The 12220-nt window shown below is 46.3% G+C and overlaps 1 protein-coding gene across 1 annotated transcript; it reads left to right on the top strand.

Annotated features, from left to right (window-relative positions):
• The first annotated feature begins 4812 nt into the window (after window positions 1–4812).
• On the top strand, window positions 4813–11855 carry LOC149141441 (class V chitinase CHIT5a-like). Its single transcript, XM_089447843.1, has 3 exons — window positions 4813–5349; window positions 10806–11519; window positions 11636–11855. Exons 1-3 carry the CDS (start codon window positions 4884–4886, stop codon window positions 11656–11658), a joined length of 1203 nt encoding a protein of 400 aa, XP_089303969.1. The 5' UTR covers window positions 4813–4883; the 3' UTR covers window positions 11659–11855.
• The last annotated feature ends 365 nt before the right edge of the window (window positions 11856–12220 follow it).

Raw genomic sequence — 12220 nt, 5'->3', positions numbered from 1 at the left:
TATCATGGGCAAAGGAAGAGTTAATATCCTAACAAAGAAGGGGGAGAAGAAGTACATCTCAGATGTTTACTTTGTCCCTAGTCTGAAGCATAACCTCATGAGCATTGGAAAACTCATACAAAAGGGCTACAATGTCTTTTTCAAAAATGATGTGTGCATAATTTTGGATAGACCTCCAAGCAGATAGTTGATTGCAAAGGTTTAGATGACAAACAATAGAATGTTTCCCATAAAAATAAGATCAGATTTGCAGAGAGAAGGTGCAAAAGCACAAATCTCAATGAACTCACAAGAGGATGCAAGAAAAGATGCAACTGTCATACAAGTAAACTTTCAAGCAGAGGTCAAAGATGAAAATTGGTTATGGCATTTGAGATTTGGACATCTAAAATTTGGAGGTTTGAATTTGCTGCATAAGAAAGGCATGGTGAAGGGACTAACACTCATAGAAAAATCGAACAACCTATGTGAAGGATGTATCTTGGTCAAGCAACATAGAGAGACATTTCCAACATGAAAGTCAGTAAGGGCAAAGGAACCTATAGATATTGTCCACTCAGATTTATGTGGACCAATGCAGACACCACCAATTAGTGGCAGCCACTGTTTATTGACCTTCATAGATGACTACATAAGGAAGACATGGGTCTATTTCTTAAAACAGAAAAGTGAAGTGTTTGAGTGCTTTCGCCAATACAAAGTTCTATTTGAGAAGCAAAGTGGACACTGCATCAAAGTCCTCAGGACTGATGGAGGTGGAGAATACATCTCAAATGAATTCCTTCGATTTTGCAGGAAGCATGGAATTCGCAAGAAAATTACAACAAGTTATACACCTCAGCAAAATGGTGTGGCAGAAAGGAAGAATAACACCATTATGGAAATGGCAAGGAGTATGATGAAGGCAAAGCATTTGCCAAATGATTATTGGGTTGAAGTTTTCGCTTGTGTAGCATATATCTTGAATATATGTCCAACCAAAAGCGTCCAGAACATAGTTCCTGAAGAGGCATGGAGTGGAAGAAAGCATAGTGTCACTCACATGAGAGTTTTTGGATGTGTGGCATATGAACATGTCCCGGATGTGTTGAGAAAGAAGTTGGACAACAAGGGGGAGAAATGTATATTTGTTGGATACAGTGATGAATCCAAGGCATACAAAATCTACAATCCATTAACCAAGAAGGTCATAATCAACAGAGATATGCAGTTTATAGAAGAGGAAGGATGGGATGGAAGTTTAGAAAAGACAATCAATGTCAAAGCATGTATACCACATGAGGACAAAGAGGAATTAACAACAACAAGTAATTCCTCAATAGTGACTCCCTCTACTCCTATTCAAGTGCAACAAAGTAGGCAACAAGCAACACCATCAACAAATAATAGGACAATTTCGCGCAGCCAAGCAAGTGCTTCTCCAAGTACACCGCAAAGCCCAACACCAAGTGACATGTCAAGCCCATCTTCCACAAGCACAAAAAGACCAAAATTCATAAATTTAAATGAAATTTATGAGCAAGATGAAATTGATAAGAGCTCTGGTCTAAATTCTTTATTTTCCTTTTTTTGTCATGTAGATGACCCAATCCATTTTGAGGATGCAATCAAAGAAGAAAAATGGGTTGCAACAATGGAGGAAGAAATAGAAGCAATATAAAGGAATGACACATGGGAGTTAGTGAACCTTCCGAAAGGAAAACATGTCATTGGAGTGAAGTGGGTCTATAAGACCAAAAGCAACATTGAGGGAAAGATTGAAAGGCACAAAGCAAGGCTAGTCATCAAAGGATACAAGCAGCAACATGAAAGAGATTACGTGGAGACGTTCACGCCAGTTGCAAGGATGGAGACAATTCGCGCAGTTGTGGTGATTGTCACGCAACATAAATGGAAAGTGTATCAAATGGACGTAAAATCAGCGTTCTTGAATGGAGTGCTGAAAGAGGAAGTGTATGTTGCGCAACCGCCTAGTTATGAGGTAGAAGGCCAAGAAGACAAAGTGTATCAGTTGATGAAAGCTCTTTATGGGCTTAAGCAAGCACCGTGCACATGGTATAATAGGATAGATGCCTACTTTTTGGACAATGGTTTCGACAAATGTGATGGTGAGCCTACTCTCTACATCAAAGAGAGAGATAGTAAGATTATTATAGTTGTATTATATGTAGATGATTTTATTTTTACAGGTATTGATGATTTCCTCATCGCTGATTTCAAACAAGTCATGAAGAGTGAATTTGAAATCACTGATTTGGGAATGTTAAGATATTTTTTGGGCATAGAAGTGAAGCAAACAAAAAATGGAATTTTTATCTCTCAAGCGAAGTATGTGGCAGACATTTTGGAGAGGTTTGAAATGCAGAACAACAAGCTCTCACCAACTCCAACTTTCATGGGGTTGTAGTTGAGCAAAGAAGATTGCAACAACAATGTCAATCTGACATTATACAAAAGAATGATAAGCAACTTGATGTATTTGACTACCACTAGGTCAGATATAATGTATGTGGTAAGTTTGGTGTCGAGGTTCATGGAGACACATAAGGGGACACATTGGCAAGCAGCGAAAATGATTCTAAGGTATGTCAATGGGACAAAACAGTATGGTGTTTTGTACTATTGGCTGCGTGGGGCCTAACCTAGGTTCAGCATTAGTTAGCCAAACAAATCCGTACACTACAGGCCCTTTCGACATCAGCACGCAGAGCGCGGACCAAAGTCTCGCCCGAAGTAGTATGGGGGGATAATGGAACCAAGTTTACGCACCCTGAGATGGTCGTGATGCCGGTTTATTCCTTCTATTCCTTATTTCGCGCAGGTCGTTAAGTTCTAGGGCTCCCTCTATCTAGCCCCTTATTCCGCTCTTCGATACCTCCGCAAAAGGGTATGATTGACCTTCGCGCGACACTAACCTTCAGTTCAAGTACTTTCGTGCTGCTAAAGCAGCATATAGAACATGTTTCCAAGTTATCCTTAAGTGTTTAATTATCTTACTAAGTAATCACAATTAGCACCGTGTAAACAAATATTCTTACTTGCGTTCAATTAACCAATGTAATTACATACATACGCGCATCACATAAGCACTGTAAATGAAATTCATACACAACATGACAAGATGTATTAATAGGAAACAAAGACACAGAATTTGGGTCATGTGTATAGTATTGTATATAATTTCATGATGCCTCGATGGTGTCATTTTTTAACAAATTGGTTACATGATCCACTCTTTATATGTGGTTATTCCACTAGATATATTGTTATGTATGATTTATCGTATGTATTTTTTACGTCGTTAAGCATGGAAAGATGTGAGATACACGCATTAGAAGATATAAAATGACTATGCTTATCATGAGCATTACACTATATATACTCGACATAAAAATTATTTATTATTAATGTGTCATAATAGTTTGTTGACCTTTAAATAAATTTAAATGAACCTACAAATGATACAAAAAAATCAAAAAAAATATTTAACATATGACCATGACAGAGTAACCTATTTAAGCAATGTGCACAAACAATGTTTAACCAATATAATAAAGTTAACAAACAACAGAAACCAAGCATACTTGTATAATAAATGTAATAATGTTATAAACCTACATCAGCCTTTTGATATCAGAACTAAGTTTAATAAATATATTCACGTCACCGCAGCATCAACCCTGTCAAATCACGATGATTCATCTGACTATGTCATCAGGGTAGTTCTCATTCAATCAAGGCATATTACTGCACGTCAGTGGGGTGAATTTAACAATTCAAAAGTAATCTACGTGCGAATCACATTACTTGGAAACATTATTTGTGAAATAATTTTATAATTCACAGGATAAAAGTAAAAAATACCATAAGTAAATTGGACGCAACCTTTCGTAGTTATCAAGCAGATAAATTATATAAGTTCAAAGATTCCATAAATCCTATAGTTGATTGCCGGTCATTGACCTTCCTCATTTTATTCTTCAATATAGACAATTCAATAAATTATGCATAATCTTCCACAACTTTATGAAAAATACTTGTACTACCTGTAGATATTCAATAAGTTATACGTAGACTTCCATCGCTTTATGAAAAAGATTTCTACTACCTGTAGATATATACAGGTACAGCTATGTGCATGAATAGGCCACATATCAATCACTCTCTACGATTGGTCAACTAATGAAAAAGAAGAAGAATCCCTTAACCGTGTGTCACATTGCATGCATGTGACTTCAATATATTTAATGGAAGGACACATGATTTCGTGGATGTAAACATAAGATTCCTAATCCATCCACCTGGGGAAATGAATGGTCTTATTTATATATATAAGTATGAATGAATAGAATTTTATTATTCTTATGTTTATAAAATTAAATTAATATTATAGGTTAGTTATTAAAAAATTTGGTCAGTTGGTTTGATTTTGATTTTTTTGTCGTTTAAAATCAGTTTTTAACTGTATATATAAATTCAGTATTTTATAAAAGCTGAAATACTTGTATTGTGAATAGTTTATAATTCAATTTCAAACTAATACAAAGCTGCATATATTTTCTTCTATCGGACTTTGAAATGTTCCTTTGTAGAAATGGTCAGAGTCCACTTTCTTATAAACAACCCCATTATCTACCAGGAGACTCAGCGCTGCTTGACTCGGCCCGTTTCATGAAATGTATTGGTCAACCTTCCCGAAAACCAAACAGCTGGAACACCTTTGCAAATAAAATTTGCCTCTACCCAATCTTATCTCATCATTTTATATCAATTGTTCCCACCATAAATACAAGCAAATAGACTCGGTATTTCCATCTATTCTTCTTCTTCTGGAGAATCGCAGCTCTAGTAATTCCTATCTGTGATTCTTATTTCTGCGAGCCATGGCTCAACTCCAGAAATATTTGCTGATTATTCTGCTCTCCATGGCTACATCTTTAGTTTATTGCTCCTCATCTCAACCTGCATATCACCGGGGTCATCATCCGCATAAGAAACATGGCGGAGTTAATGCCGCCTACTGGCCATCTTACACAGTCTCTTTCTCACCTCCATCCTCCATTAATGCGGCCCTCTTCACGCACATCTTCTATGCTTTTGCAGACTTAAATGACCAGACGTTCAAGGTAGAATTGCCTGCCACGACTGACCCCGCTGCTGACCCCGCCGAATTCACCCCAACTCTGCGCAAGAAAAACCCCTCTATCAAGACACTCATTTCTATCGGCGGCGGAGGATCGAATGCCACTGCCTTCGCTTTAATGGCCAGTAACGCTTCCCACCGCAAGGTGTTCATTAATTCAGCCATCGCCGTGGCCAGGAAATACGGTTTTTACGGCCTCGACCTCTGTCACGCCCCCAATATTTTTTTTTGTTAATTGGGCAGCGCGCGGCACCAACGGGCGCTCACTTTTCCCAAGTGCGCGCCTATGGACTACGCCTCACACATAAACTTAACTTATTATTATTGTCCCGTGCATCTAAACTTCGTTAAACATTAACATAACATTCAACATATAACAATGCCACAATAATAAAAGCTGCACAACCAATTTATGGGAGGGGCAACTCCCCAAGAGTCTGCCCAACCAATTTTGTATTATAACCAATTCACAAAATACAATCCGTGCGCCGGTCTAAAGTCTCGGCCGCACCCTTTGACAAAATACAATGGACGTCGGGCAAACTCCCGACCGTCGTTTCTCAAATATACAACTCGGGCAACCGCCCGTTTGCTGCTGCACTGTCGTTTGCCGCTGCACGGCCGTTTGCCGCTGCACGTTCGTTCGCTGCCTGCACTACCGGTTATCGCTGCCCGACCGGTTACTGCCACACGACCAGTTCACCGCTGATCGTTCACTGTCGCCCAGTCGGTTGCTGCTGCACGACACGGCCGAGTTGGTTCTCCCAACCACACTCGCCGGTCCGTTTGGCTCTACCCGCAACTGCGCCCGAGTTGGTTCTGCGCCCAACTCGCTGTTACCTCCACACGGACTCCGCCCGGTTCCGCCCGTTCTGCCCACGGCAGACCTCACCCGAAACACCGTTTCGCTGTACCGAAGTATAACAGGTCGCCCGCCTGTTATGTTTGGCCTGCGGCCGAGTTGGCTCGCCCGAGCCCACAACTCGCCGCCCGACTGTTATATGGTGTCCGCCTCTGCACGCCGAACTCGCCTGAGGTGACTCGCCCGAGTCCCACCTCTTACCCGATCTGCGCACGTCGACTTGTCACCCGAACCAAGAAGCTGTTACCAAATTCGACCTCCCTGTTTACTCAGCTCGGACGTTTGCTCTGGTGGCTAAAACAGTCCTCACGTTTCAATACTGCTCGGCCTCCTTTGACAACCCAACCTGCGTTCTACTTAGATCTCGCACTACAAGAGAGTGCGCATCACCTTTCTGTCTTCTGCGTATAGAGAGAACGCTCAGACTCTTCGTTGTCCTTCATCGTCACAATGAGCTCGCCTTTATAGTTTCCCCTCGCTCCTCTAGGGGCTTCCATAAGTTTGGCCGACGCCCATCCTTTTGTTTTACGAAACCCCGAATTTCCTTGATGGGCGGGTCGGCCCTTGCTTTAAGGCAAGGCCGACCACGCCTTATAAAACTTCGGTCCATTCACTTCTTAACTTCTGTGCCTTCGTCTTGCTGCCCGCGCCCTTGTGCCGATCTCCGCCCAGCTCGCCCATCCTTACTTCGTCGGCCCGCTGCCAACTCGTAACTGCTCGCCCGCGGTTATCTCGTCACTTGCGCCTTGGCAGGGTTCGCCCTTGGGTCGCCCGCCCGTTTGGTGCGGGGCGCCCTCGGGTCGACCCGCCGATTCCCCAACCGGCTCGTCATTCCCTTCACACGTCGTCCTCATCTCGTGCCCGTGTCAGTTCGCCCGGCGGGTGGGCGCTTTCTTGCCCAACTCGTCGTTTCACTTTCGTTTGTGTTTGCCCGGTGGGCGGGCGCGCCTTCGCCCGGCTCGACGCCCGACCTCCGTGCGTTTCGTTCACCCGGTGGGCGCGCCTTTACCCGGCTCGCCGCCCGACCTCTGTGCGTTTCATTCACCCGGTGGGCGCGCCTCTGCCCGGCTCGTCACCCAACCATTACGGCGCGCTTCTGCCCAGCTCGCCTTTTTAACCCGTGTGCGTTCGCCCGGCGGGTGGGCGCGCTCCTGCCCAGCTCGCCTGTCACCCGACTCCCGTGTGCGTCCGCCCGAAGGGTGGGCGCGCCTCTGCCCGGCTCGCCACCCGACTGTGTTATGTTTGTCCATCCGCCCGGTCACCGTGCACGATTACCCGCCCGGTTCACCCGCGCGTCTTTCCACCTCCGTGTCAACCATCGTGCACGCCCTGCCCAAGACGCTAGGGCGTCACATTCTCCCCCACCCGAAGACGTTGTCGACCCGACAACTCATCCGCGGCCAAGTTTTGTTCACCTCACTGTAGGCTTTCCTCCTACCCAGAGTCTACTTCCACTGTCGTTCAGTCTCATGCCCAGATCTATGAGAACCCTTCTCATTTCCTGCTGCACGTTCTTTCTCCTGCTCAATCTTCAAGTGAGGGCTCATTGCCTTGAACAGCCAACAATGAGCCCACCTCCTCTTATCCATTAAGAGGATGCATGGGGAGAACCTGGAGGTTCTCCTTTATCAACCAGTTCCATCTCAATGTCTGGTTCTTCGCTTCTCGTTTGGTCTTTTCGTGACTCCCGATCTCCTTCCTGGATCTTTGGCACTCCCAGTACTTCCCCGACATTGTCTTTCACTTCCCCCAGCTCCCTGAGTGTGTTCGAACAATTCTCGGAGAGTACTTCAACAGCCAAGGGCTGTTCCTCAAGTTTCGCTTTCTTAGTAAGCAACCGCTTGTCTTCTTTAGAGTCGTCCTTCATCATGTCAATAGTTGGTACACCAATAGGTGTGTCTCCCTGACCATCGTAGATGAAGAGTTTCTTCAGGTGTGGTGCAACTACGACCTCGTATTGCTTTAGGAACTCCATTCCCAATACGGCCTCATAGTCGTCGATTTTTACTATGGTGAAGTCTACTTTTCCTGTCCATTCACCAAGAGTGATTATCACTCCTTCGGCCATACCGAAAACATCTGCCGGAGGGGAATTGACTGTCTTCACTTGTGCCTTCATGGGCACAACCTGCAGTCCCAGTTTTCTCGCCGTCTTTCGACTCATGAAATTGTGCGAAGCTCCGCTATCAATCATAGCGGAAATGTCTGTCATACCGAGCCTTGCCTGCGCGTATAACAGCCCCCGTGTTATTGTATCGGTCTCCTTGCTGTCTACTTCGATCTCTACTTTGGAGGTGGCGTCCAAATCCATCTCGTTCGCAGCTTCATCCTGAAGTTCTTCTGCAGAGGAGACTTCTATAATTGGAGTTTCTTTGACTCTCGAAACTCCTCCTTCGAACTTTTCCTTTCGTTTTTCCTCGAACCTTACTTCCTCTTTTAAGGTCTCGAGTCGCTTTTCGAGGATTAAGCAATCCTTTCTCCTCTTATTCATTTCGTGCCTCAGCCTTAGCTTTTTAAGCTCTGTTTCTATCAAGAGCCCTTCTTTTGTAAGTCTGTTAGCCTCGTCCACATTTAAGTCCGAAGCTCCCTTTTTCACTAACGTCCGGAGAGCGCGCTTTGTTGCTGCCAGCTTCCTGCCGCAGTCCATGTACTCCCGTCGTAGCTCGTCATTCTCTTCAAGAATTCTTTTTTCAAGTTCTTCCAAGGTTTCGCAACCCAGTAATTCCAGGATAGACATCTTCTTGCCTTTAGAACATGCAGATCCACCTTCAATTTTTCTCTTCAAACCAGCTCGCTGACCGAGCTCTGATACCACCTGTCACGCCCCCAATATTTTTTTTGTTAATTGGGCAGCGCGCGGCACCAACGGGCGCTCACTTTTCCCAAGTGCGCGCCTATGGACTACGCCTCACACATAAACTTAACTTATTATTATTGTCACGTGCATCTAAACTTCGTTAAACATTAACATAACATTCAACATATAACAATGCCACAATAATAAAAGCTGCACAACCAATTTATGGGAGGGGCAACTCCCCAAGAGTCTGCCCAACCAATTTTGTATTATAACCAATTCACAAAATACAATCCGTGCGCCGGTCTAAAGTCTCGGCCGCACCCTTTGACAAAATACAATGGACGTCGGGCAAACTCCCGACCGTCGTTTCTCAAATATACAACTCGGGCAACCGCCCGTTTGCTGCTGCACTGTCGTTTGCCGCTGCACGGCCGTTTGCCGCTGCACGTTCGTTCGCTGCCTGCACTACCGGTTATCGCTGCCCGACCGGTTACTGCCACACGACCAGTTCACCGCTGATCGTTCACTGTCGCCCAGTGGGTTGCTGCTGCACGACACGGCCGAGTTGGTTCTCCCAACCACACTCGCCGGTCCGTTTGGCTCTACCCGCAACTGCGCCCGAGTTGGTTCTGCGCCCAACTCGCTGTTACCTCCACACGGACTCCGCCCGGTTCCGCCCGTTCTGCCCACGGCAGACCTCACCCGAAACACCGTTTCGTTGTACCGAAGTATAACAGGTCGCCCACCTGTTATGTTTGGCCTACGGCCGAGTTGGCTCGCCCGAGCCCACAACTCGCCGCCCGACTGTTATATGGTGTCCGCCTCTGCACGCCGAACTCGCCCGAGTCCCACCTCTTACCCGATCTGCGCACGTTGACTTGTCACCCGAACCAAGACGCTGTTACCAAATTCGACCTCCCTGTTTACTCAGCTCGGACGTTTGCTCTGGGGCTAAAACAGTCCTCACGTTTCAATACTGCTCGGCCTCCTTTGACAACCCAACCTGCGTTCTACCTAGATCTCGCACTACAAGAGAGTGCACATCACCTTTCTGTCTTCTGCGTATAGAGAGAACGCTCAGACTCTTCGTTGTCCTTCATCGTCACAATGAGCTCGCTTTTATAGTTTCCCCTCGCTCCTCTAGGGGCTTCCATAAGTTTGGCCGATGCCCATCCTTTTGTTTTACGAAACCCCGAATTTCCTTGATGGGCGGGTCGGCCCTTGCTTTAAGGCAAGGCCGACCACGCCTTATAAAACTTCGGTCCATTCACTTCTTAACTTCTGTGCCTTCGTCTTGCTGCCCGCGCCCCTGTGCCGATCTCCGCCCAGCTCGCCCATCCTTACTTCGTCGGCCCGCTGCCAACTCGTAACTGCTCGCCCGCGGTTATCTCGTCACTTGCGCCTTGGCAGGGTTCGCCCTTGGGTCGCCCGCCCGTTTGGTGCGGGGCGCCCTCGGGTCGACCCGCCGATTCCCCAACCGGCTCGTCATTCCCTTCGCACGTCGTCCTCATCTCGTGCCCGTGTCAGTTCGCCCGGCGGGTGGGCGCTTTCTTGCCCAACTCGTCGTTTCACTTTCGTTTGTGTTTGCCCGGCGGGCGGGCGCGCCTTCGCCCGGCTCGCCGCCCGACCTCCGTGCGTTTCGTTCACCCGGTGGGCGCGCCTTTACCCGGCTCGCCGCCCGACCTCTGTGCGTTTCGTTCACCCGGTGGGTGCGCCTCTGCCCGGCCGTCGCCCAACCATTACGGCGCGCTTCTGCCCAGCTCGCCTTTTTAACCCGTGTGCGTTCGCCCGGCGGGTGGGCGCGCTCCTGCCCAGCGCGCCTGTCACCCGACTCCCGTGTGCGTCCGCTCGAAGGGTGGGCGCGCCTCTGCCCGGCTCGCCACCCGACTGTGTTATGTTTGTCCATCCACCCGGTCACCGTGCACGATTACCGCCCGGTTCACCCGCGCGTCTTTCCACCTCCGTGTCAACCATCGTGCACGCCCTGCCCAAGACGCTAGGGCGTCACAACCTCGACTGGGAGTTTCCCCAAAACGCGACGGAGATGAAAAACTTAGGCACGCTCTTCACTGAATGGAGGCACGCCATTGAATTGGAAGCCAAGGCTTCGCGTCGCCCTCGGCTCCTTCTCACCGCGGCCGTCTATTTTGCGCAGTATTTCTTGCTAGCCGCCGACCAGAGGGCGTACCCGGCGACCTCCATTGCCCGAAATTTGGACTGGGTGAACGTCATGTGCTTCGACTATCACGGATCCTGGGACATTACCGCCACCGGAGCTCATGCGGCGCTCTATGATCCGTCGTCCAACATCAGCACCAGCTTCGGAATTGGATCGTGGCTCCACGCTGGGGTTCCTCCCAACAAAGTTGTCATGGGAATGCCTCTCTATGGGCGTTCCTGGATACTGAAAAGCCTAAACGCGACAGGGATTGGAGCGCCCGCCATAGCTGCCGGTCCCAAGCAAACCCTGAGCAGCGAAACGGGAGTGATGTTCTTCTCGGAGATCAGAGACTTCATAAGTCAGAAAAATGCAACAGAGGTCTTTGACAAGAAAAGCGTGTCGGCCTACGCATACTCATCAGACCGGATGTGGGTTGGTTACGACAACAAACAGTCGGTGGCAGCAAAGGTTTCGTTCGCTAAAAAGAAGCATCTGTTGGGTTATTTCTTCTGGGCTCTCAGTCAAGACAGCAACTGGATGCTTTCCACTCAAGGTAAATCAATTGCTCCATTGCATCTGAATAAAACATTTTAATTAATATCATTTTATTTATTTATTATCTTGCCGACTGTGTCATTAATAATTAAGTTGGGGATTTTGGTGGTGCAGCTTCGGAGTCATGGAATAAATGACGATAAGCGAGATACCATCGCGACGTTAGGATTATGAAGACAATCGACTCTGATGGAAACCAGCTATCACTAACTTCTGTACAATAGTTACAGGCCGCGCTGTCTTATTTTCTTTGAGCAAATAAATGAATAAACAATCGCGATCTCCGACTTACCATTTTTTGAAATAAAATGTATTTCGATCTTCCACTTACCAATATTTTTTATATAAAAAGTGTATGACTTTGCTAATTCCACATAGTATATGAACATGATGTTGATGGCTGTATATGAACGTTGTCGTGCTAGTAATAATGCCATTTTTTAGTGCATTTATGAAAGCGATAAGATAATAATTTAAGAAAGATAGTAAGTTGATTGTCTCTTTCTCGTGAATATTGAGATGCAGCCGATAAACCTGCACCCTGCCCAGCTGAAGATGCTCTTTCCGTCCTAACATGGTTATTTCATTGTCAAAGTGTAATCTAAAATTGATAGATTTTAAAATATTCTCAAAATATACCAGGTAAATAATAACAATGCTCCTATTTTAAATATTAATAACAGCTAGATAGGGGGTTGA

Source organism: Pinus tabuliformis, chromosome X, assembly GCF_031772625.1.
Source record: "Pinus tabuliformis cultivar Carrire ecotype Pingquan chromosome X, CPIR1, whole genome shotgun sequence".
NCBI classification, from domain to species: Eukaryota; Viridiplantae; Streptophyta; class Pinopsida; order Pinales; family Pinaceae; genus Pinus; species Pinus tabuliformis.
The sequence above is the reverse complement of the archived record's forward strand: the minus strand, read 5'-3'. Positions and strand labels throughout refer to the sequence as shown.

Coding starts and splice junctions, on each gene's coding strand:
- LOC149141441 (XM_089447843.1), top strand. CDS start 4,884: ATGGCTCAACTCCAGAAATATTTGCTGATTATTCTGCTCTCCATGGCT. Junction 5,350..10,805: donor TTTTTACGGCCTCGACCTCT/GTCACGCCCCCA, acceptor CCAAGACGCTAG/GGCGTCACAACCTCGACTGG. Junction 11,520..11,635: donor CTGGATGCTTTCCACTCAAG/GTAAATCAATTG, acceptor TTGGTGGTGCAG/CTTCGGAGTCATGGAATAAA.